This window comes from Stenella coeruleoalba (assembly GCF_951394435.1).
Source record: "Stenella coeruleoalba genome assembly, chromosome: 1".
Lineage (NCBI taxonomy): Eukaryota > Metazoa > Chordata > Mammalia > Artiodactyla > Delphinidae > Stenella > Stenella coeruleoalba.
This window is the reverse complement of record NC_137169.1, coordinates 183,167,349-183,193,706: the sequence shown is the minus strand read 5'-3', so window position 1 is coordinate 183,193,706 and position 26,358 is coordinate 183,167,349. Positions and strand designations below refer to the sequence as shown.

Sequence of the window (26,358 nt, the reverse complement as noted above, 5' to 3'; positions counted from 1 at the left end):
CTTGCCTCCTTTGTCGTAGATTAACTGACCATAAGTGTGTGCGTTTATCTCTGGCCTCTCTATCCTGTTCTATTGATCTATGCATCTGTTGTTTTTGTGCCAGTACCACACTGTTTGATTACTATAGCTTTGTAGTATAGTCTGAAGTCAGGGAGCCTGATTCCTCCAGCTCCATTGTCCTTTCTCAAGATTGCTTTGGCTATTTGGGGTCTTTGGGTCTCCATACAAATTTTACAGTTTTTTGTACTAGTTCTATAAATAACGTCATTGGTATTTTGATAAGAACTGCATTAAATCTGTACATTGCCTTGGTTAGTATGGTCATTTTGACAATACTGATTCTTCCAATCCAAGAATACAGTGTATCTTTCCATCTGTTTGTGTCGTCTTCAATTTCTTTCATCACTGTCTTATAGCTTTCAGAGTACAGGTCTTTTGCCTCCTTAGGTAGGTTTACTTCTAGGTATTTTATTTTCTTTGGTGCGATGGTAAATGGAATTGTTTCCTTAATTCTTTCTGATATGTTGTTGTTAGTGTATAGAAAACACGGTATATTAATTTTCTATCCTGCAACTTATCTGAATTCACTGATGAGCTCTAGTAGTTTTCTGGTGGCATCTTAGGATTTTCTATGTATAGTATCATGTCATCTGCAAACAGTGACAGTTTTACTTCTTCCTTTCCTATTTGGATTCATTTTATTTCTTTATTAAATAAATATTTTATTTCTTTATACCAAAAAGATCATACACCATGATCAAGTGGGATTTATCCCAGGAATGCAAGAATTCTTCAGTATCTGCAAATCAATCAATGTGATACATCACACTAACAAACTGAAGAATAAAAACCATATGTTCATCTCAATAGATGCATAAAAAGCTTTTGACAAAATTCAACACCCTTTTATGATAAAAACTCCTCAGAAAGCAGGCATAGAGGGAACACACCTCAACAAAATAAATTCCATATATGAAAACCTCACAGCTTTTCAACAGTGAAAAGCTGAAAGCATTTCCTCTAAGATCAGAAATAAGACAAGGATGCCCACTCTCGCCATTTTTATTCAACATAGTTTTGGAAGTTTTAGCCACAGCAATCAGAGAAGAAAAAGAAATAAAAGGAATCTATATAGGAAAGGAAGAAGTAAAACCATCACTGTTTGCAGATGACACGATAGTACATACATGTTTTAAATTTTAAACACAAAAATTCCAAGTGGTCACTCATAATAAAGTACCTTGAGTTGTTACTTTAACTTTATAATCATTGAGCTATTGTTGCTTACTTCAAATCTGTTGTTTAAATGCAGGAATTATTACCTCAGGAGTTGGAGACAGAAACTGTGCTAGAAGACAGCTTGAACCACAACCAATTCACTCTTGAAATAAATGAGGTCTATATACAGAGAGAGCTGATTATATAATGGAGAATTCTCCAAATTAACTTCTATGTAGAAGACCTTTTTAAAAATAAAGGATAAGTAATTAAAATGTGCCAATCTGCAGCTAAGGTATATACATTATTAAAACTCAACAGTGACTGCAGCAATTGTTTATGATTTAGACCAGCATCAAGATTTGTCTAAGAGTACTGTATCACTAACATTGCTTGGAACAGCCAGATCTTGGTGATAATAGCAAGCAGGTTAATATTATTATTATCATTGTCACCATCTTTAAATTCTCAGAAAATTCATAGCTTGATTGCCTGTACCTGGGGAGGACTTCTCTCACCACCCAGCTTTAGTTCACCCTGGCATTAGGCCTCAAAGAATTTAAGTTTGGGAGCTAGCAGGCTATTAGTATCCTGTGTAAAGTATCCTTTAATGACTAGATAGGTTATCTTGCACCCTTCAGCATCAGTCATCTGCTGCTCTGCTTCTAGAGTTCCTGCCACTCTCCATTCTTCTCCTGGCTGTCTCATGGCTTCTGCTTACTACCTTACCTGACCATCTTTCAGCTTCTACCCCTACTGTGAACTGCTGTCTGAATATGTTTTCTTGCATTCCAGCCACCCAAAGAAGATCCAATAATAAGGCATTGTGTACCAGGCCCCCACAAGCTGTTAGGCAGTCTGTAGGGTGATTGCCTTTGAGCCAGACACCCAGTCCTGTGCAACCACTGATGGCAAGAGTGGCAGGGCCATGTGGTCAGTTTTCCTTAGGAGGAGTCTGGGCAAGGCAGGCATTCAGATTGGTTCCTCTCCAAAACACTTCTTTTTTTTCCCCTTTTTCTTTCTTCTTCCCTTTCCCAGCTCCTATGAATTCTTTGTTCTCTGGTTTCTCTCTTTACCTTTCCCCTCCTTCCTCTCTATGACAATCTCTTTCTCTCTCTCTCTCTCTCCCTCTCCCTCTCCCTCTCCCTCCCTCTCTCTCTCTCTCTCTCTCTCTCTCTCTCTCTCTCTCTCTCTCTCTCTCTATATATATATATATATATATATATATACACATACATACACACACACACACACACACACACACAGATATGAAGCTTCACGAATTGATATTCACTGCCCACTCTGTAAAAATCTTAATTTTTTTCCTTTAGAGCATCAGGCCTTTTATGCTTAACTAAAAGCAGAAAAAAATTGGTTAACTTAACTCAACATCCTTTAAGCAATTCCAAATTGGCTTTTGGTTTTTATTATATCATGCTTTAAAATCTAATCCTTTAACCATTTATGAGTAAATTTTTCCCCCAAAAAAATCATAATTTGTGAAACTTACTAAACAGTCTCTTTCAGTGTAAGCAGTAAAATTTCAGGAAGAGTGCTTTATTTGAGAAAAGAAGTGTCAGAACTTACTGCTCCAAAGCCCCTCTGAGAACTATTCATCGTTTTAGCATTTTAAAAGCTGTTTTGTTTTCATTTTTACTCCCACGTATCCTATTGGGTTGGCCAAAAAATTCGTTCAGGTTTTTCATAGGATCTTATGGGAAAACCTGAATGAACTTTTTGGCCAGCCCAATACTTTGCTTTCTTTCCAGGTTGGAGGATATGATAGGGAGGAGTACCCACATTAAACATGATAAAGAAGAGCAGTGGAGAGATTATCAGCCCCACTCACACAGCAGGTTGATAGCACTGCCCTGATCAGCAGTTTCCTGTACTCCAATACCTCTTTCTATTTTTTTTTTTCTGAAAAGAAAATCAAATTTAACAAGAAAGCTTTATAAAAATTGTTTTAAAAACATCATCCCACCTTCCTAACATTAATTTCAAATTTTATATATCTCCTCCCACATGCATAAGAATTTTTACCTAGCTACAATTATAACCAGGGACACATTGCTCTTTTATTTCCAGCAGAAGGTAAATTTTATATATCTCCTCCCACATGCATAAGAATTTTTGCCTAGCTACAATTATAACCAGGGACACATTGCTCTTTTATTTCCAGCAGAAGGTGGACAAGAAGCTTTGCTATGTGGCTGTAGGAAGGTGCCCAAACGCTTCTTCAATACTTTGTGCAATCTAGCTCCACACCACTATGTCTAACAGGTCACAAATATTTATCAATAACACATGGTCTAAGCTTTAGGAGTTCACAACCTAGTGAGAGAGGAGACAACCTAATGTACTGTTGTTCTTCCAAATGGCCATTGCCAATCCCTTCACCTTTTCCTTCAGTCCGTCCAAAGCAGTAAGGACAGAAGAGACTATCAATCAGCCAACAGTCAGAGCCCTCTGAAAACCCCTGCAAACCCTTCCTTCCTGTCAATCAGGAGTTAATTCTAAGGACTTCAAGTTCTCCCCAACCCTGCCAGCTGTCAGAAGACATTTTTTTCTGATAAAGCCTCCACCCTCTCTGCAACTCTCCCTTTTCCACATTCTGGTCTCTCCCTGGGATGCCTCCCTGGCCCCTCCTCCTTTCTCATGGCACTTCTTGCTTTTCCCTCTACAGTGGGGCTTAGCCCACTGTAGTTTAAGGTTGGAAGCTAGCAGGCTATCAGTATCCTGTGTAAAGTATCCTTTAATGACTAGATAGGTTATCTTGCACCCTTCAGCATCAGTCATCTGCTGCTCTGCTTCTGGAATTCCTGCCACTCTCCACTCTTCTCCTGGCTACTACATCTTCCTTCAGTGTAGTACAGAGGTTAAACTCAACTACCTACAAGAGTCAGGCAGGACAGTTGGTGTTCCTTTGACTTTGTCTGCATATTAAGTATATGGGAACATTCTCTACTTTTACAAAGAAACATGCTCTACCTTGTTCCACCTTGAAACATATGGCCTTTAGTCAACCTTTAACTTTTACAATTTTTGCCAGAGATAGGGTTACATTAGGATGGGACTCATTTTCCTCCTAATTCTAACCTAAGAAAAATAACAGGGCAAGAGTGTGGTTAAACTGCCAATAGACAATGTCAGTAAGTGGTGGGGCACAGCTTGGAGTCAAATTAGTTTACAGATTAAATTATAGTAGCTTCACAGAGTTTTCCAGAGTGGCTAAGAAATTTTTCCAGTAATCTTACTACAAGTCTTTGTTCAGAGGAGAACTTGGAAAGTATGATTAGCATGCCCACACACAAAAACATCACTATGATGAAAACAAATCTTAGTATGTGAGTCACTTCTCTTAACACTGCCCTGTGCCTTTTTTAAGCCTGAGGAGCCCCACCCAGAGAATTTTTCATACCTTTGGACTCTAACAATCTGGGACCCTCCCCTCCCCCCAACCCTCCATCAGCATTTACGTTTTTTTCGTAACTGTATGTACGTCTGCTTTCCCTGTATGAGCAGAGACTGTATCTCTTCTCTGTATCACCAGGTCTGGCACAGTGCCTAGCAAACAGTTGGCAAAGCAAGGGTTATTGCATAACCTACTACCATCATCCAAATAATAGCTACCATTTCCAGAGCACTTACTATGTAAACTAAAATAGTTGTGGAAACATATGCAGCTAATAACTGGTTGTTTTGGCCTCGAAGTTGGGAGCTCATCCCCAAAAAGGAACACTCTAGGCACAATGGCAGCAGTAACTACTTATGGTTTACCTACATTACCCTGGAGGCTTTCCCAGACCAGACCACCCAATAGAAGCAGCACCTCAGTTACCCTCTAGCACATAATCTTATTTTCTCTGAATAGGATTTACTACTGTCTAATATATTCTTGGTTAAATAGGTATCCCTCACTATAATGAAAGCTCCAAGAGAACAGTCATCTTGGCTACCTTGTGCTTGGCACATAGAAAGTAAATAAATGAATCTAAACTTCCCACTTCCTTGGGTGGCAGAGTTGACTTGCACACAATAGATCACAATATGTTTTAAAATTTATATTTAAACTTCAGGATAATTGTGTTGAATATCTTATGGTTCATAATGAACTCTGGGAGTGGAATAAAAATAAAAGTTTGGTCACATTCCCCCAAGCACTTACTGATATGGGTGCTGGAATTTTTGCTGCAACAAGAAAGCCACTTCCTCTGACGCAAGGTGCCCCACATGCTTGGGTCTTGCCACATCCTTTGATACAGAAATCAGGATGGCTAGGCTGGCTGGGGCGCTCAGGATGCCAGACGCTCACACTAACAGAGCGGGGAGTGCAGGGGTCGCCAGAACCCTCTGCCAGGAGTCGGCCGTGAGTGGGTGTGCAGGAAGGTAGCAGCGGATTCGTGTGGCTCCTCAGGGCGGCTGTCCGCCTTGGGGCTCCCATTCCTACTGCGTTCCGCTTCCTTTACTTCCAAAGCCCAGAACGCACCCCCAAGCCTCCAAACGGCGACGTCACTGAGTTCCCTGTCACGTGAGGAGAGAATGATACTGTCCACAGGCTCCCGGCAGGGCAGAGGCCTGGCGAGGTGCCGGACCCGGCACAGGGCTGTCCTCCCCTAGCCCAGTCCCAGACTCCCGCCGGTTCCGGACTCTCGCTCCCGCCCACGCCAGCCGCGGCCCCGCCCACCCCGCCCACGGCCTGGCCCCGCCCCTTGTCCCGCCCATCGCTCCCGCCGCGACTCCGTCTATCTAGGCTTTCCTTTGGTCCCGCCCACCCCCGCCCCTCCCGTCCCGCCCCTGGAAGCCCCATTTATTCCGCCTCCCAGCACACACGCCGGAACCAGCCAGCTGGTGGTTGTCGCCGTTGCGCCTAGTCCTCCTTCCGTGTCATCGCTGTCGCCATGCCCGGAGGGCTCCTTCTCGGGGACAAGGCTCCCAACTTCGAGGCCAATACTACCATCGGCCGCATCCGTTTCCACGACTATCTGGGAGACTCGTAAGTGGCCACCTCTTCACCCTACCCTGACCTCGGGTTACGCCCGGACTCAGGGGTGCCTTCCCTTGTTTCTCCCTTCCGTCCTCCTCACCGCTCAGCCCCCTGCTCGCCGCCCGCCTCCTCCCTGCACCAGTTCCTGCACGTGCCTCTCGTTGTGTGGCTTCTGCCCCGCGGCGGCCGAGCGCTGCTGGCTGGCCCCGACCCTCCGGCCCGCCCTCCGCCGGCCATTGGATCCTCTCTCGCCTTCCGTCCCCCGCGTGGCTGGGCCGGCTCCGGAGTGAGGAAGGGGGAGGGGAACAAAATTGGGACCGCGCAGGTCCCGGGTTCGGGAGGCCGGTGCGGAGGAGAGCTCGTCTGTTTGCCTCTGTTTGGTAAACTGTGCAAGTAGTATGGTCCAGCCGAAGGCCGGAGGGGGCAGGGGCCGGGCAGCATCGGCGGTCAGTTCCCCGGTACTCGTGCCCAGGGTCGCACCTCCTCCCTCCCTCCGTTCTGGAATTTGCTCCCTGGGGAAGGTTGGTGTCCAAAGCCAGAGTCAGAGGACACTGCTACTGGCTGAAGGTTCAGGAAGGGCCCAGCGTGTTATGTGAGGGTTCTACTTGCTGCAGTGGTATTTGCAGTCTTCTCAGCACAAAAAATTTGAAACCACCAGGTGCCAGATAGTGGCTGAAAGACTTTTTGCCCAGAACCTCCCCCAGCTGCTAGAATGTGATTTGATAACAGCTTTGGGAGGAACCCAGAACACTCTGTATGTGTGTGTGTGTCCTTCATTCCAGAACTTGCAACACCTTGAGGGAAGGGCTTTCTGAGGTTGTTCAGTTGCAGTGGGCATGGATAGCCAAGCACCTGGACACCCGTACCTTCCCCTTTGAGACCCTTTTGTTTCACTGCAGAGTGCCTCTCACTGCCCCTTCCCCCTTCTGCCTTGCTTCCAGCCTCAGGTAGACTTGCCAAATTGGTGACCCATGATCTAGCCTGGCAATCATACCTTTATGCCTAGGAGTATATTGGCGTTACTGTGGTTGTACAGCTCCTGAATCAGCAAACTTTAAGTTGATTAGATTTAATGTGAAACATCCCAGATGTGTCTAGTTACATTATAGTTCTGGAGTTCCAGTGGCCCCACTACACTGTGGTCTAAGGTGTTAGAATTCCTTCTTGCTTTGTATCCCTTTTATATACAGTGTCCAGGTACATATATTACACACAGAGGGTGCAGTTTATGAGATTAATCAAGGATTGGACAGGCCTGTGCAGAGCACCTGGAAGAGATTCTTATACCTTAGGCCTAACCAACCCCTTACCGCCCCTTAAATCCATTTGCCAGCTACTGATTAAGGGAAGAGCTAAGTTTTTTGCAAGAGAGGACTAGGCTAGAGAAAGGATGAGAAATGAACATTCAGGCAGTAAAGGCAGGGAAAGAATTCAGAAATACAGACTATGCCCAGTCTCATACTCAGAATTTAGGTATTAGTATTTCTCCAAAACTCGATGGGATTTTTAGATAATGTTCCTTCCCATTCCTGCCTACAGCCCTCACCCTCATAAAACAAAATTTTCCCAGAACTCTTAGGTTGCAAATAAATATTAATATAAAGCATATTTACTGTAGCAATAGTTATAAATGATGTCACTATTTAAGCTAACCCTATTTGTTTGGGACTTTTTTGTTGTCATTTATTGTCCTCGATCTATCTTAATTTGACTAAAAGTGGTACCTTCTCAGGGAGCCATAAGTAGGAAGATGAGAAAACTATCTGCATCTAAACAAAAATATACAAGTCTGCCTTGGGTCAGGCATGGGATAGTACTATTTCCTGCCCTACCCCGAAAATAAGTTTGAGCCCTTTATATCATTGTAATACATGGATTTTTGCCTAATATAATTTTTCCAAACTCCATTCTTAATGTGATTTCAATTCATACGATCAAATTTTGATCCAGGTGTGTTCTGGAGAAAATTAAAATAATTTCAAACGTTACAGGTTCTACCCTGCCCCTGACAACTGGAAACAACTAAGGGGTTTGGGTGCTGCATTTAGTGAGTTTATTGAGCCCAGTCACTGTTTCTGTATGTGTGGGGTATAAGCAGCTTCTTCACAGTACATCTTCACCAAACAAAACATGGGTTTTCCCTGGGTTTTCTGGGGCTTAGTGAGTGGGGACCCCTCCCTTAAATGAAGACACCTTTTGGCTTTTGAAAATGAGGAAAAAGGAAAGGGGATAATGTAATTGTATTCCTCTGAAGAGCAGCAGTAGGGAGACTTAGAGGAGAGGCAGGCCACAGTAAGACATTCCCAGAGTTTATCCTGTTCCTAGCCATGTGGCAAACTAGAGTTTTGGCTTCTGGGAGAGGGGAGGATGTGAAGTGGCCTCAAACGAGTTCCTTAACATGATTCAGCAATACAGTCTCCTGATTCACAATGGAAAGAGAATGCCTGATTTTTCTAATTAATCACCTCTTTAACAATACAGGAAGAAGTGCCCTGCTCATTTTTTCTCAAGTTCTGGAGACTTTCCTTAAGTCTCATCTGACCCTTAAACAGATCCTTTACCACAGACTCTAAGGCCTACATTTTACTCATAGCTAGCTTATTTCAAAACATACTTAATGTCTTATTGCCCTTTATCAAAAGTAAACATACCACACCCCTCCACAATCTTAAAAATATTACCCCTCTCTTCCCAGTCTTGCCATAGGGCCATCCATCCTTTTTGTAAGAAGGTCTTTTCCTTTCCTGAAACCTTGGGAGTTGAGTGGCAAATGTAGCCGGGAATTAGGTACCTTGTCTCTGCTTTCTTCTTTGTGCTTCAGAAAACTTGGCAATCTTTAGGGAAGTCAGCTTGGCTTCTAGGCTAGAGTTAGTCATCTACTAGTTTAGGATCCTGCTTTAATGTTGTTAAGTCAACAGGAGTGTGGAAACTGTGTGTTAGGTTTTCCTTTTCAGTCGAAAGAGTAGTTTCTGTTGCCCAGGAGAAGGAAACAGTACTCCAAAGTTCTTGGTGACTTTTAGCTTGAAATGTGCTTAAAACTTACACGAATTTAACCTTAGGCAATGATGATTTAGATATTAGTATTTCCCTAAGAATCTGTAGTTGTAGAAATCGACATTGGAGGCTATCATTTTCTACCCACTTGGTCTAACGCAAAAAGAATAATAAACTGCAAATGAAGAGATAGGTAAAACTCTTAAAATGCTGTTGTTTGGTCAGGGTACAAATATTGGGTGTCCTATTTAGCAGGTTAGATCAGTAAACTAGTTTTACAGAAGTTTTTATATCTGTTCACTTCAAAGAACCAAGTGTCAGCTTTAATTTTACATATAAATAGAGGATAGAAGCCTATTTATTTCAGATTACATAATCTGTTTATTATTGTAGTCAGGCATTGGTCTAGATTCAGGGCATATTGGAACATCCATTACTGGAGGTGAATGTCAGCATATCTGTGCTTAGAAAAAAATGTAGAAAGAGTAAAAAGAAAAAAAAATTATTTCAATAAGTACTTGGTTTGAGTAGCACAGATTTTATTAGCTGAAAAGGACTCAGGGTGGCTCTAGAGTTATTAAAGGAGGCAGCATCCTTACAGTCTTTTTAAATATTTATCATGTTGAATTTCATATCTTTGATTGAATTGGGCTTTAAACATAGGCTTTTCTGGAGATAAGAAGATCAAAAAGCATTCCTCAGCAGAAAAGTTTAAAAGTGATTGTCTTCATAAGCACTCATTTGAAAAAGAAAGTCATTTTTGATCTAGGATTTGTGATTTTTCATTGTACGTGATGCTGGTGATAATCTATTCATTCAACTGTGACCTTCTTTTCCTTCATTCAGATGGGGCATTCTCTTCTCCCACCCTCGGGACTTTACCCCAGTGTGTACCACGGAGCTTGGCAGAGCAGCAAAGCTGGCACCAGAATTTGCCAAGAGGAACGTTAAGATGATTGCCCTTTCAATAGACAGTGTTGAAGACCATCTTGCCTGGAGCAAGGTACAGTGCCCGTTGGCATATGCTTTGAGGTTACAGATTAAGCTATAAATTTTATAGAGTAGCTTGGTTTTTTGAGGTGAAGGTACAAGTAAGGCTCAGATTCAGCCTTCACTGATTATTTGAAAGTCTGACTTGGACTGCACAGTGACCTCCACCTTGCTAAATCCAGTGGTCAGTTCTCAGCCCCCTTCTTTCTTGGCTTCCAGGACACCACTTCTCTAGCTGTTCCTGCTCATGTGCGGCATGAGCTTCCTCATCTCCCGGCTCCTAATACTGAATATATGCTGGAGTTGCCCTGGACTCACTTCTTGGACGTCTTCTCTTTTTATCTACATTCTTCACCTTGGTAAACTCATCCACCCACATCTCTATGCTATGATTCCCAAATTTCCATCTCTAGGCCAGACTCTGCTGGCTTCCAGATTGGTGAAACCACCGCCTACAGCATCTCCCCTGGGATGTCCTATCACCTCAAATCCAGCATGTCTAAAACGGGGCTCCTGTTCTTAATCCCGGGGGTCTTACTCATCTCAGCTAATGGCATCTGTATTTTTGTAGTTGCTCAGGCCAAAAATCCAGGAGTCATCCTTAATTCCTCTGGTGTTTTCACTTCACATGTCTGATTCATCAGCTAACTTGCCTGCTCTACCTTCAAAATATATCCAGAATCCTGTTTGGAAGACTTTTTCCCCAGGGATCTTTGTGGCTTGCCCTCACGCCTTTCAAGTCTCAATTCAAATGATACCCATTAAGGCCACCCTTGCCCTCCTTATCTAAAATTATAACTCCCCTCTGTACTCCCCATCCTCCCCTGATTTGTCTCCTTAGCACTTGTCACCGTCTAAAATACTCTGCACATTGCTGATTTCGTTTGTTTGTTTCTCCCCACCAGAGTGGAGGCTCAGCAGGGCAGACTCCTGTTTCGTGCACTGCTGGAACAGTGCTCAGTACTCAGGACCTCCTAGGCAGGCAGGCAGTCTGTATTTGTCAAATGAATGAACTGAAGGACCTGTGTACTCCCAACAAAAGGATTTACTTGGATAATAAATGTGGTGGTCTAGATTTAACTTGAGAACATTTTAATGACTTTGCTACAGTGTCTACTAAATAATGATAGGGAACTTTCAAAGGATGCTTACTGTGCACTAGGCACTATGTCGAGCACTTGACATGCAACTGAATATACGATGTAGTACTGACTTGTGAGCTGGCCACCTGGGGCTGCATCCCATGCCACTTTATACCAGTTAATTCTAAGTGTCTGAGATTAGAAGAATCATGTATAGGAGAAAAGGGAAGGCATTTCTCTTTCTTGAGGTGGATTGTTTTCATTCCTTACACTTGGCTGTGAATGGTCATTGGCATTTCCACAGTATCTCACAGGCAGTTTCTCGTTAGTTTCTGGGAGCAGCCCTGTAGGGGAGGTATATGGTTCCTGCTCCCAGCTTTTCAGATGAGAGTACTTTTTTCACCCAGGCAGTTGGAAGGACACACTAAAGACTTCCCTGCAAGAAAATGGTGGCAGTGGGATTTGAACCCCAAACTAATACTCTCTTTGACACTAGATGATAGAGAGTAGGAATTTGCTTGATTTTAGTATAAAGCCAAAGCATATTGTTCTTTGCTTTTCATGGGTGTAATGTAGTGCCTATCATGCAAATGGCAGGGTTGAAAATTACTGCAGAGCAATCATTGCAAGTACAGGTGGCTGAAGGAAGAGTTTATAGCCAATTATATAATACCCTTCAAAGTATAGGAACACACCCAGGTTCATTTTCACTGGTGAGCTTGTGCCCTAGAATTTTCAAAACTGTGATTGCATTAAATAGGAAATAAGTCCCAACTTTCAGAAGCAGTGTCCAAACTTTGACACACAACTGGTTACGTAGGAAACCTCAAGGTGCCTCTAGTATGAAACCATATTGATTGTTATTTTAGCTGTGGCGACCTGATAGACCGCCAGTGACAGCAGAAGGGAGGTTAAGCTAATAAAATTAAGAAACATGTTAAAATTTGTTGTTATCCATTTCAAAGTTCATGAATGCCACTTTTATCCTATGGCATCTCTGTTGAGAAATCCACAAAGGTTCATATCTGCTATGCCATCAACTCCTGTTTTACTTTCAAGGCTCCACATAATAAATTGACCTTATTCCAGCTTTAACGCCTCTTTTTCACTACTTCCTAAAACTCTACCCAGATAAATTCCTCTTTCGCCAGTCAACAGTTTATGCTCAGATTTGCCTACATGTTTCAGTAATATTGCTCCCCCTCCCTGGAATGCCTTCTTTTGCCCTGTGAAAATCTTATCCACCCTTCAAAGGCCCAGGTAAAAGTCATACGCCTTTCTTGAAGTCTCTCCTAACTCCAGCAGTCTCACAAATGGGGATGCTGGTGTACTTCAGCATTTGCCATTTACATATTACCGTCTTGCGTTTGTTGCTACTTCTTACGGAAATCATCCAACTAAATTAGAAGTTCCTTTAAAGGCAGGAACCGTGTCTTCCTCATCTGCATCCCACACGTACTTACCATAATGCTTAGCCCACCTTAAATGCAATGTCAACACCAGATCAAATAACGAAGCTAGATCTTTTTTTTTCCCCCAAAACTTCACAGAATAGAAAAATGGATGAAGTTTTTAACTAGGGGAGGAAGGGATAGAGAGTGGAAGCAAGTACATTATTGTCCTTTAGTTCAGACTTGGAATGCTTTGTTTTTATGTGGATTTCACCCTAGTGTAAATTCACCTCTGCCTTTTCACCCATTTTTACCTTTGACTTGTCCTTGAAGTGAATATTCAACTCTCCATTCTTGTGTTTGCTTTAAGTTTTGTGTTTTCTTTTCATGTCTTAATATCTTTGTTACAGTAGCTTAATGTCTGAGTCAGGGTGCTTTTGAGGCAGGGGCCAGATCTATAAAATTATCTTTGCATGTGCTTTAATTTCTGGATGTGAACTCATTGCTACTGATGGTTTTTATAGTATTTGGGTACGCATAGGTACCCTGGATTGAAGTCTAACTCTATATTATTCAACTTTTAAAGAGTTTAATGCTGCTTTCTCAGAGCAGTAAACGCATGCTGAATTTTAAGAGACTTGGGCATGAGAAGGCTCTAGGTTATAACCTAAGTACTACACCCTACCGTTATTCCTGTCAATGAGCAGTTGGGATGAGGAGTGTTCATTCATTAATTTTCTTATTAAAATAGCTTAGAGAAATTATGATGATTATGGTCCTCTCTTCCCTGTCTTACAAGACAATGACTGTTAACTGATTGAATTCAGAGGATATGCCTGGTTTAGTTTCCTCTTTTCTCTCTCCCCTGCATTTCAGGATATCAATGCTTACAATGGTGATGAGCCCACAGAAAAGTTACCTTTTCCCATCATTGATGATAAGAATCGGGACCTTGCCATCCAGCTGGGCATGCTGGACCCAGCAGAGAAGGACGAAAAGGGCATGCCCGTAACAGCTCGTGTGGTGAGTTGCATACATCCATTACATAGTCATTGTGACTGACCAGGCTACATATGTCCAAGTAAATGCTTGGACCAACTAAAGGAAATGGGGGACTATGTCCAATTAGGATACAAGTGTCCTGGTGGCACTCTCACTTCTTATCTAAATGCTGGTACAAAGTAAAATTTTTCAGCTAAACTTTTAAACTGCTTAATTCACCGCTTTTGAAAATACATAAAAATAGTTATTCTAGGATGTCACCTAAAATTGAGAAATCTTTTTCTGTAGTCCTCCTGACAGCCCACTCTTTGAGGCGGTGGGTCATAGCCTTCTTCGTAAGGCATCCCTGGTTTTGAATTCTTATTTGTTCTGTCCTTACCCACTAGGGAACAAACTTATTCCCACATCTGCAAAAATATACAACAATTTGAGGACCAGGATCAACTCCCATTAGTATTATTTTTATGATAATCTTCCGTAGTTAACATAGTACCTTCCTGAGGCCTTTCCTGGATTCAGTTCGCAAATCAGTGTTTCTTGCTGAGACAGCCAGAGCCAAATATAATTTCCTTCAAGTTTAGAAATATAACATGGAGAAGAAAATCATGTCTACTCCAGCCACCCGGTTTGTTTGGTGTATCTTTCTAGATATTTGCAGATTTCTGTTGTTGTTTTGTTATACCCTTGAACATTTTTAATGACTTAAGAGCCTTCTGAGAGGCTTTAGTATCAAAAACATTCAAAGAGTTCGTCCTGTTTATGTGTCTGTGTGCTTTGCAGGTATTTGTTTTTGGTCCTGATAAGAAGCTAAAACTGTCCATCCTCTACCCGGCTACCACTGGCAGGAACTTTGATGAGATTCTCCGAGTAATTATCTCTCTGCAGCTGACAGCAGAAAAGAGGGTTGCCACCCCAGTTGATTGGAAGGTAAAGGTGTTAAAAGGGCAGATACCCAGCTTGCCTGGAAGGCATGTGGGGCCAGTCTCTCAGTGGCTACCTCCAGGGTCAGTGTTATGTGGGGCTCTTGTTTCTGGCATGCAAGTACACTGGGAGGGCTTTTCCTCCTGGCTGAGTTTAAGATTTGCTGAGAGGCCATTTTCAGGGTCTTTAACCCCTTTTATATAAACTCCCTGTATTTCTAACTTTTAGATTATTTGGACAAATTAATTGGTCAGAATCATTCCTTTTCCTAGTAAAAGGATTTTTTAAAAAACCTTTAACTCTTCCCTGATGGCAAAATATTTATAGCAGAACCTAGACTGGCCACTTAAGTCGTGGATATAAACCTATGTGGTGTATTAATGTCTTGAAACATTTCATTTCTCTTAAGCTTCAGTCTTTTAAACCTATGTAGAATTCTCTGAAACCTGTTCATGAACTTTTAATCTCTAAGATTCCTGACATATGTAGGACATGGATAATACCACAAGACTGTCTTAACATTGCTACATTTTTTTAATATGCTAACCTGAACACCTGGTTTTGTTATTTTGTTTCTTCTGACAGGCAAACCATTTATATTCTGTTTCCATTCTTTGACCATATGTTTATTGAGCGCAGACAGTAGACACAGGGATGCAGCAATGAACAATCAGTGTAAAGTCCCTGCCCTCATAGAACTTAAATTCCAGTTGGTAGAGACAAACAATAAACAAGTTTATAGTATATTAGGTAACGATAAGTGCGACAGAGAGTAATCAAGGAGAGGTGGGGAGAAGGGGAGCACAGGTGGGAGGGTTGGTTTTATATTTGGCTGTCAAGAAAGGCCCTTCTCTGAAGGGACCTTTGGGAAGGACGTGAAAGAAGTCAGAGACCAAGTCACGCATATTTAGGAGGGAAGAGCACGGCAGGCTTGAAGGAACAGCTAAGAAGCTTTTCTAATAGTGAGCTTGGCATGTTCAAGGAATAGGAGAGCCACCGTGCTGGAAAAGCAGCAGCAGGAGGTGGGGGGAGAGGCCAGGGATGGGAGAGGAAGCCGGATTCAGTCACGCAGGGCAATGATAAGGACTTAGGTGGCAAGCCATTACTAGATTTAAAACAGGACTATTTCTTGTTAAGGTGGGGAAATACTTCCCTTCCCAAAGTGTCAAAGATCAACTTGCGAAAACAAAATTCCTCAGAGGGGATAGAGCAAAGGAGATTTGATTATTCTCATCAGCAACTGTAGCTACTTTTCTGAAGTTAATTATTGCCTTTAGCCTTCACTATAAGATTGAATTTCACCATTCACAATGTCTTTTCAATAGAATGGAGACAGTGTGATGGTCCTTCCAACCATCCCTGAAGAGGAAGCCAAAAAAATTTTCCCTAAAGGAGTCTTCACCAAAGAGCTCCCATCTGGCAAGAAATACCTCCGCTACACCCCCCAGCCATAGGCTGGCTCTCCACGGAGTTGGTGCTGGAGCTGCTCACTGAGCACCGTGAGCCAGAGGATGCCAGCTGCCCATCATGTTTTCCTGCAGCAGTACCATAAAAACATCCTGGTGTGATCACAGCCAAGGTCTTTAGGTTGCTATACTACTGGCTTATTAAATGAAAATGGCACTACAAATTCCTTGGGATTCTTTGCTCTGTGCCTTTAGCAGCATTCTCTTCTGTTCATATATCTTAACATTCTCTGCTGACTCTCTTTGAAATCTGAGGCTCATCCTGTTGGATCTCTGCAGGGTTTATGACCAACAAGGTGGTATCAGTTTATGGTTGAAAAAGCCTGCTTTGCTCCATCATAGAATGAGTTATCAGGTTTTTTCAGCTGTTCTAATCAAATCCTCTCTTCTGTTACCCATTTTGGGAAGGAATAGAACTTGGGGTTCAGCTTCCTCTGTACATATCTACATATGTAACCTAAGAACTGAGTAACCCAGATGTTCTTCAATATTTCATGTTTTGATCACAACTGGGGGCAAAACCTTTTCAATTCTGTAATTTTCCAATAGATAACTGAAGGATGAGCAGGGGGAAGGAATCTTTAAGTATTTTGCTATCAAGAAAATTTTTCAATAAATTTCTATTGAAAGTGGGAAGCTACAGAAAAGGTTCCACTTGCCTGCCAGGGAGGTGTACCAGAGGCATGAGCAACACGACAGTGCCAGGTGCCTTTCAGAGTATTTCTGGATGTCAGTTGGCTCTACGATGAAGTGCACATGAAAGGGCACACCTTGGGAAGAGGGGAGAGGGTGACTGAAAATGTTTTATTATAGATTTATTCTTGCAGTGGGGGAGGGGGACTATTTTCTGAATTTTACTTCTTAGTGATCAGCAAGTAAATCCTTTGTTAAAACGTGATCAGAAAATTCTGTTGTCACATTTTCTAGTACTAGTTCGGACTCATGTCCTGAGGGCAAATGTTTCCTTGCTAGATTTGACATGCTTTTCTCCAAAGACAGACACATAAAATTTCATATAATGAAAATGGAGGAGCGGCTGATGAAGATGTGATTCCAGGGACTTCCCTGGTGGTCCAGTGGTTAAGACTCCGCGCTTCCACTGCAGGGGGCACGGGTTTGATCCCGGGTCGGGGAACCAAGATCTCACGTGCTGCCCAGTGCGGCCAAAAATAAAGTAAAATAAAATGTGTTTCCTTTGCTTTGTAAAACAAAATAGAAAAGAAAATGTATTCCACCCCATCTCTTGGCCTACTTTGCTCCTTCATGTTACTTGCCTGGGTCCTGTGGAATTTGTGACCCCCACTACAAAGAACTCTCCTAACCTGATACCTTAAAGGGAGTCCTAGATTTAAGAATATGAATCTTGAGGATAACGGGACATCTTTTGCTTTTCTGGAAAGAGCGCTAAGTATTCTGAACTCATAGTCTCTCAGACTTATTATGCTGTGCTAAGTCCTAGGTTTAGAAGGAAGTGTCCCATACCTGGTATAGTCTCTTGCATGTAGCCCTCTATACTTTTACTGAGTATAATAATGTAAAAGCTGATCCCTGGTGCCATGTTTTAGAGAAGTCAGTAAGCTTTTAGTTTCCTTGATTTCTGCACATGTAAAATTTGGGTGACACTAAGAAGGTTGAGAAGGAAGGTGAAAATTCCAAGTTACGTATCCTGGTGAATGGTGGTCTGAAAGAGACTTAAAGGACTGGCATCTTGCTGTCATCTCTTATCCAAGTCACTCTATGTTTTGGCCTTAAAGAACTAAGACTATCTGGTTCTCCTTAGCACATCTCTTCTGAACTAATCCCTGAATCCTCGCATTCTGTCACCTCCCTAACTGTGAGGTTCCGCACTGCTGTCTTCCCTTGGCTATTTGCCTTCTTCAGCCCTTGTCTCTCGGAGAGTCTCGCCTCAACTTTCTTTTATGGTGACAATTCAAAGTCTAAGTCTCCAACGTTAATTATTCAAACTTGAGTCTTATCTTTACTGATCGATGGAACATTGGCCATTGAATTTATAAATTCAAAATCAAATTATCAGTTCTTCCCCCAATAAATCTATTGCCCCTTTTATCACTCACTCAGGCACCCAAACTTTGGTGGGCTATATCTACTCGACCCACATAGGTGCTGCCACTGTGAAAACGCTGAAAAGCTCAAGGAAAAGGGAGGTCATGTACCCGCAAAATGATCTCTGGTTCTATCATGAAGCAGCCATGAAGCCATAAGACTGTGAAAGTATTCTTCTCCAAATATAAAATGTTACATAATGAATATGCATTGCCATAGTATAGTATAGTATATTCTTAATATACTATGGGGCTTGGAGAGGAGAGTTCCCCTTTCCAGGATTGTTGCTCTGTTTTCATAGGGAGAACAGATTTAATAAATCCGAAGATTTATTAACTGTAAGTGAATTATACAGCCACTGTGGCTACGAGAGAAGCATAGGAATTTGAGAGGCAGTCCACCATGTGCCTTCTCAGACAATCAGCAAATGTTCTGGCTAGAAGAGATGGTCATCTAAGATTAGCAAAGTGATCAACTTGAGGCTCCTGTGTGGTCTTGCCAGAAGTCTGACCTCCCCTCCAACCTCTACCCTAAGGGTAGGAATATGCATTAAGAAGCTCAGGAAAGGGTAAGGAGCCAGAATGGCTGTGTCTAAAGGGCCAAGTCAAGATGCCAATTGGATGCAGTGAACTGGCACAGTGATTTACTCCATTTGACCCCTCCACTTTGGGGCAATGCAAATTGAGGAAGTACAGCTTTGATTCAAGCTTAAAGGGTGCATTAACTAGTTAAGAGGTCATTGCCACCTTCTTCTCAGTGATTGGTTCAGAAATGGGCATTGAGACACAAATAGAAGACCAACAGAGCTTCTGCAAGAATTCTTTCTCACACGAGAGCTACTGGGAGGCATTTTTCTCTCTCACACTGAATATGGACAAGAAAACATTAAACTGCTGCTGGCAGCCATGTTACAGCCTGGGAGCAGGGATCCAGCCAAAGAATGAGGCTGTAAAGGTCAACAGCCAAGTGGAGAGAAAGAAAAACATCTGATTCTTTATGATCTTCACTGAATCTGCCAACTGTGAACCTGTCCTACCTCTGGACTTCTGTTACATGAAATAATAAATAACCTTAGTGTTTAAGCTTTTTTGAGTTGGGTTTTCTGGTACCTGAGGCCAAAAGCATCCTAACTGATATGCGTGGAATGAAGTATCCTCTAGCTGTTTCAAATACATGGCAGTGTGCCTCCTAAGCAAGACTGTAGAGCAGACATCTGTTTTCTGCTACTTCTTTATCCCCTACCTTAGGCATCTCAAGCTTCAGTATGCATTAAATCACATGAGGAATGGGTTAAAATGTGCAGGCCAGGGGCCTACCCCCAGAGATGGATTCTACAGATGGCCAGAAGTTCTTCATCTGTAACAACCCTATACCAGGTATGGGCTTGTGATGCAGAGTACAGCAGACACTGCAGTTCACCCAATATCCGTTTCCCCTTATTCTTTACGAAAAATACTCAGATTGTATTAATGGTGGCAAGTTGAGGTGCCAGTTAAAATTCATCTTAAGATGACAGATCAGTGTGGTCATGTGATAGTGCTGGCCTGGGATGGGGTCCCTTCCTGACTAAAAGGCAAAGCCTAATAAAGAGAAAGCACCTTGCCTCACTGAAAAGCAAATGGGATGCCCAAGTTACAGATGTCATTTTGCCACCCTGAGGATAAAAGTCACAGGCCAAGGATGAAGGAGAAGGAGGCTACAAGGAGACTGGGTCTGTGATAACTTCCTTAAACAGCCAGGCAGTCCTGTGGGTCTGTAATGTGCAGCCACACCTGACATTTGTTGACACACAGGTGCTCCGCAGGCCACTCTGAGAAATACTGCCCTATTCTAGGTATCCAGAACGTTCGTAAAAGGCTTGACTTTTTCTCTTATGTTTCCTTCTATTCTTCTATTATGGTTTTCCCTAGAGTAGAGAATCATTACTATTTTTTTGTAACTCTTTATTTTATACTGGAGTAGATTCTTTTAAAATCTTGTTGAAATGAAAAGGAATAATAGATTCTAAGTAAACAATCAGATCATAAAATTCTATTTTATTTGACTTTTTAAAATAAAATGAAAAGTGATATCAAACAGTACTATGCAATGTAAGATTGTTAACTTCTCCTAAACTGTGCTTTCAATAACTAAAGTTATGGAACCTATTCCGTTTTTCAATATTTACTAAATTGGGGACGGGGGAAATAATTTTACTCTGAAAAACATTAGGGAGGCACTAATTGTAGCAATATCACAAATCAAAATTATAGGTCCTATGCTTTAGATAGTAGTATGTTAATTGTACAGTGCTTTTGATAACTCCTGCTCTATTATAACTTGCTCTCAGCTGGATACAGGATTTCATTTGCTAGGCCATAAGCTTTAGGATATCTTATATTATCCTGAGGAATTGTGAACATCTTAAATATAATGCAACTACTTAGAATTAGAGCTTTTGCAGCAGTCCATCAATTGCTTGTAAAATAAATGCAGCAGTAAATTGTTTTAGCAACTTCTAAGTAAACTCCTTGCCAGACAATCTTTCAGCACTTGAGTCAGGATATTAGCTCGGTCTTTAACCTGACTCCAGGTATCACATAAGTGCCATTAACGTCCTTTTCTAAAATGGTATCCAGTTTCCAACTATAAAAGAAAGTCAAAAGTAAAATATTTGACTATGAGCATTTCAGAAAAAAACTTAAGTGCAATCAGAAAACTTACTGAAAAGTTTCCATTATCTGGAACACTCCCTTTAAAACATCTTACATATTAAGGACTTTGAGTAAGTACATGTGCAACTCTATACCATCAAACATCATCTTGTAAAGAGAGATACATTAATTCAATTAGAGTAGTGTATCAAAGGCGCACTTAAAGAGCAATGTTAGGAGAGTTGAATTCCAGTTAACTTTGTGACTGAGTGCAAGGGAAGCTGGAGACTTCTTTCCTAAATTGGAATGAGCATTTTTTTAATAATGGGGCCTGGAAAAGACAGTGGCAAGTGAGGAGCCAAATCACTAGACTCCCAGTGAGGTTCCCCATTTGTGAAATAGGGTCCCTTTAAGAAAGGATAGGATGGCCGAGGAAGACCACCTAAAAAGATTTAAATTGCTTTGTTTAAAGGAACAAAGAACTGTCAGTTTGGTCAATGCCACTGTCCTTCCCCCAACAAACACTGCAAACCACCGTGATTGTCATAAATAATAGTGGCAGGACCAGAATTTCTATTAGGAGGGTCTTAGGGTGGCTATCTGGTTGGGGATGTGATGGGCCAAGGGACTTCTCATGAAGCTGCCTTTACACAGCACATCACTTTTCCTTAGAAGACGTGTATTTGGAGTGACTTGGCAACTGGGGGAGGAAGGGTGCTGAAGGCCCCTGAAGCCCATTCTTGGCACCGTTGCTGCTACCTGGCCTACTTCTGCATTTGCCTATCGCCTATTGCTCTGTCAGAGCTGTCTTCTCCTCCACCCCACTCAGCAGTGGGCTCTGGCCCAAGGGAACTCTGTTAGGGGCCTTCACAGAGACACCCCCCACCCTGGCAGGCTACCCTTCTCCCCACCAGATTTGCCTCTACCAGCCCTCTCCCTCCCCAACTCTAGGTCTGGCTTCCAGCACTTCTCAGACTTTTCTAAATTAGCTCTGATTGCTGAGGAAACTAGGAAAAAATGTCAGGGCAACACATAAGTGACTCTCCATAATAAAATGTCTTGTTTCATCTTAAATTCACACAAATTTGTCATCCTACTCCATAGTGTGTTTGTTTCAATATAAAATATTTTAAGTAACCTAACAGCAAAATGAGTTAACTTCTCCCTTTGAAAGACTGTCAAATAAAATTGATACCCTAGGAAGATGCCCGTGATCTACCTGTGCGCCACCCCACCCCCACCCCCGCCAGAGAGACCCACACATCCATGGGAATGCGCACTCCAAAGAGAGAAGCATCCATATTTACATACTAATGTCTAACTAATGTCTAACTATTACATACTAAATGTCTAACTAATGTGTATGGTGAATGGCCCTCCCCATCCTTAATCCCAGATAGCCCTACTTTTGAACTAAATATCAGGGAGGAAGGGAGTTAGGAGGGGGGAAATTGGGAGGGGGGGCTAGGGCAAAATTACAGTTTTCAAAAATATTCTATAATTTTAATTGTTAAGTAATTCAGGTGAACTTTAATCCCAATTTTCCCATATTAACGAGCTGCCATTTTTCTCACCACCTACATGTTGCTACTTGACTTTACAATTTATTTTCGCTGTGTAGTTTAATATTCACAGTAAGAAAAATCTAATCAAAGTGTCAAGTTTATTACCTCATTTTTTCTCTTCCAGTGATAGTCTCTCTTGGTCATTCCAAGACCGGTGTTGACTGAGCCAATCCAAATAAATGCATTAAACAGAAAAACTGAATTAGGAATTTAAGAGTATAGGTAGCAGGAGGATATTTTGAAATTTCAACTTACTTTCTCCCTGTAAGTGTCGCCTTTCTCTTCTCCCCTTTCAAACAGGCTTTTTACTTTTTTCCCTCAAGGACATTTGTTACTAGGCTCCCAAAAGTCCAATACAAGGGCTGGCAAACCCAAATGAGAAGAGGCAGGTCACACAAACAAAATAGTTTGGATATAACACAAGAGGGAGTGGACTGAGGCAAACCGTAGAGCATCTGCTTCCCCTGTAGGAGCCAGAGGTGCTCAGCTCTGTCTGATTGTTGCCACACATAGATATGAGGACCGAGGGTTGGCAGACTTTCTGATTTTTTTTTCAAGAAAAGCTCAAAATCTGGATTTTTTTAAATGTGAAATTTCTGGATGTTTACATATTTGACAATTTTAAAAGAAAACATGTATGTGGGCCAAATCCAGTGTACTGGCTGGATCAAGTCCATGGGCCTACCATTTGTGACTTTCCTCCCAAACACATCGTGGAATGCAGAGTGATATATATTTCCCTCACTCTAAAATAGCCCTCAGGGTGCCCTAAGGGGGCTGACATTAGACCCTGAGCTCCCAGCCTTGCCATACACTCCTGTGCCCCAAGAGTGCTGGGGAAGTAGCAAAGTGGCAGACCTAAAGACACTGTGAAGGCTGGGGTGATGGTCACCTCAGTGTTCGCCAACTTGGACAGGAGACCCAGGAGCAGAGGGAGCTCCCAATATCATGGTGCTGCGTATGACCCCCAGAACAGGGCATGCAAAGTGAGCTGTAAGAATGTCTGAGGTTGAATTTGCTTCTAGGGGAGAAGTGAAATTACTTCTTGAATATCTCTCCTCCTGACAAGGGCAGAGGCCTTGTTCGCTCACTCACCAACTAGTGCTTTGCACAGTGCCCAGCAGCATACTGTGGGGCTGCATTTTATAAGAATTATGCAAATGAGTAACACTGAGATGTAAACTATTGATAAAATGTGCCCTCTATGCACACAATTTGAAATCACGTAACCACCTCCCCCACAAATTAACAATTCATTAAGAATGCCTGGGCTAGCAGGTTACATGAACTGTAAGCACTGGGATGGTGCTAATTAGAGGAGCAAATCAAGGTTGATTGTGTTTTCAAGCTGGGGTAGCTGGGAAAATGGTGACACTAGGCTTGGTAAGGCAGGATGCTGAGCACTGAGTGAAAGATCTCGAATGTATTTTCCCTACAGCAAGGCCTTCCTATCTAGTCTTCTTTATAGTATGCTTAGCACCATGATATAAGCAATTGGGTACTAATATGCATTTAGTGACAATAATTACTTAGTGACTATCAAAGTGCACCTCAAAGCAAGTCACCTGAATTGTGGCTATGACCGTGGCTTTCAATGAGCATGGGTCAGATTCTATATTCCCTTTGGTCGTTGAGAGAAAACCGGCTCCCACACCTGGGCCTGCTGTGTGAGTCTATCCCCTCCCCATTCCTGCTCTGCCCCCAACAGCACTACGGGGCTCCAGCCTACAGGATCAGAGTACAAGGTAGAAGCTGCTGTCCTCCCACAAGGTTGTGGAGGGAAAGGCACGAGAGAGAGTAAGAGCCACCTGGATTTCAGTGTCTGGAAGTCTGCGATATGTGACCTCCCAGAAGCAATGTGGCAGCCAGGGAGGGCCCAAGAATGGAGATGGATGATAAGCCCACACAACACCCTCAAACCCTTTTCTTAGCATATCAATCTTACATGTAACAAAATTCCTCCTCAGTGGTTTTCTTACCACTAAAGGGCTACCCCTTACCCATGACCTTGGCATTATTATTATTTTCGGCAGGCGCAGGTGCTTGGATAACCAGCAGCTTGCTTAAATCTGAAGTTCCCTCCACCTAAAGGAGAAAAGTCAAAATTAGTCAAAAGAGCATTCTTTGATCTCTAAGATGGCTGCTTCCTAACCTTTCCAAAGAATATAAGAAATAAGCCAAAGCCTAGAACTCAGCCTCCAACCTAAGCTCTATCTTTCTCATTTCAAATCCTCTTTAACCTTGTTTCAAAAAGTCTTGGACCAGGAGGTTATCTTTTGGATATTTGTAAACATCAGAAAAGAAATTTCTACACCTTACTTGGAACGAATTTGGAAAATGGAATCCCCAGCATCCACTGAGTTACTTTTATTCCGACACTGACATTCAAGGGCTCAGGGCCCAGCCTTCCCAGATAGGAAAAAGAGCTCTCTTCCTCAAGCTTTTGCCCCATGTGCCACAGAATCTGCCCTCCCAGAATGCAAGGAGCATACATAAGTAACAATTATAACTATCGATAATTTCTAGATATTATCACATATTATCTCATTGAATCCCCACAAGAACCTTATGAGACGACTGCTGCTATTATCCTCATCTTACTAAGAGGAAACTGAGGGTCAGAAGGCACCTTTCCTCCGCTCACACACCTAGTGGGCACAGGTGTCAGGTTTTAAATCCAAGTATGCCTGACTCCTAACTCTAGTGTCTTAAACTAAACTGTGGGATTGCTCCCACTGTTCCCCACCCCTTGTTTCAAAGCTAAATTTTCATTTTCTGTTTAAAAAAAACATTTAAATTACCTTCACCCTCTGAATTGTTGAGAGGTTGACAAAATAAGAACGTTGGTTAGGAAAGTGGTAAATGCACTTTTTAGGAGATTTACCAACTTTTCCAGGACGTAAAATTTCATTAAATTAGTGAACGTTCTCAGCCTGAACAAGCAGAAAGGGTCTCTCCCAAACTTTTTACCAGATGAAAGAGATGTCAGCTCTTTTCATGGCCTCTTGGTCCTCCTCATTCTTGGGCTCTGTCCTCACATCACTCCTGTGGTCCGACAGCATGGCTTGGCCCAGTAGGGACCTGACTTCTACTCTTCCCATCCCCTGTTATGTCCCAGGTGTTCACACTTCCCCCTTCCTTACAGAGGCGTGGAATGATGAGGCCCAGGGCCCTCTGTCAAGTTGTGCCCCCAGCCCCTAATGTGTCAGCAAAGTGACATGGCCCCAATGCATCTCCCTTCTTATCAGCCAGCGCAGATAACTTCCAGAGCCATGCTAGCAAGCAGTGTCATTGCCCTGGCGTGAACTAGGAAAAGTGTACCCCGTCCTTCCTCTGTGGATGCACAGCCCATGCCAGGACAAACAGCTTGGCAAGTAGAGAGCAGGCAGATTCCTGCCCCCCTTGTCCCTCAGTGACACTCTTGTGCAGGGCACAACTTGTACAACAGTACACAGAAGCCCTGGGTACATTTCGACTGTTTTGTTAAGGGCAGGTGAGAACTATAGGGTCTTTCTAGGTTAAATTTCCCTTTAAGGTGGTTGGTTGAGTTTTAAAGTCACTTATGGGGCACAATGAAAAGCAAATGACTCTTTAGAAATGATCCTCCTTACCTGTTCACAGGTTTTAGGTAAAATGCAAGGTGCAAGATATGGTACCTCTGTCTTAGTATCAATAACACTGCCGTATACAAGAATAACGAATTTCATGTTCACATCAATAGTCATTTCGTTATAGCTTGATAAAGTCTCCACATATGCATGATTGAGGGCCACGCACTTCTGAAACTTTAAGTCCTAAAATAAAATGAGATTTTGTCCTATAAATCATACAAAATGACACACGGTATCAAGAAGAAAGCATATTCCACATGAAAAGATGCTCGACATCATTAACCATCAAGGAAATGGAAACCAGCTCACACTTATCAGAATGGCCATCATCAAAAAGACAACAAATAAGTGTTGGCAAGGATGTGGAGAAAAGGGAACCTTCGTGCACTGTTGCTGGGATTGTAAACTGGTGCAGCCACTATGGGAAATAGTAG

General features: G+C 42.3%; 3 protein-coding genes across 3 annotated transcripts in view; 1 reads left to right on the top strand and 2 right to left on the bottom strand.

Annotated features, from left to right (window-relative positions):
• Positions 1-5,873, bottom strand: part of LOC307198739 (uncharacterized protein) — a 149,865-nt gene extending 143,992 nt beyond the window's left edge. Inside the window, exon 1 of the mRNA XM_079945908.1 lies at positions 5,387-5,873. Coding sequence (XP_079802034.1) covers positions 5,387-5,471 — 85 coding nt within the window. The 5' untranslated portion in view covers positions 5,472-5,873. The remainder of the gene's footprint in view (positions 1-5,386) is intronic.
• Positions 5,874-6,025: 152 nt separating this feature from the next.
• PRDX6 (peroxiredoxin 6) lies at positions 6,026-21,952 on the top strand. The gene is made up of 5 exons (XM_079945892.1): positions 6,026-6,214; positions 10,046-10,202; positions 13,539-13,685; positions 14,445-14,591; positions 15,911-21,952. Exons 1-5 carry the CDS (start codon positions 6,120-6,122, stop codon positions 16,037-16,039), a joined length of 675 nt encoding a protein of 224 aa, XP_079802018.1. The 5' UTR covers positions 6,026-6,119; the 3' UTR covers positions 16,040-21,952.
• A 55-nt stretch (positions 21,953-22,007) lies between these two features.
• Positions 22,008-26,358, bottom strand: part of SLC9C2 (solute carrier family 9 member C2 (putative)) — a 150,877-nt gene continuing 146,526 nt past the window's right edge. Inside the window, exons 29-31 of the mRNA XM_079945813.1 lie at positions 25,925-26,107; positions 24,314-24,398; positions 22,008-22,510 (exon numbers count right to left, since the gene is read on the bottom strand). Of these exons, the coding sequence (XP_079801939.1) occupies positions 22,398-22,510; positions 24,314-24,398; positions 25,925-26,107 (381 nt within the window). The 3' untranslated portion in view covers positions 22,008-22,397. The remainder of the gene's footprint in view (positions 22,511-24,313; positions 24,399-25,924; positions 26,108-26,358) is intronic.

Bases quoted from the DNA above. Each gene is read 5' to 3' on its own strand.
- PRDX6 (XM_079945892.1), top strand. From the start codon at position 6,120: ATGCCCGGAGGGCTCCTTCTCGGGGACAAGGCTCCCAACTTCGAGGCC. The intron at 6,215-10,045 runs GTAAGTGGCCAC...TCCTTCATTCAG, and splicing joins CACGACTATCTGGGAGACTC to ATGGGGCATTCTCTTCTCCC. The intron at 13,686-14,444 runs GTGAGTTGCATA...TGTGCTTTGCAG, and splicing joins TGCCCGTAACAGCTCGTGTG to GTATTTGTTTTTGGTCCTGA.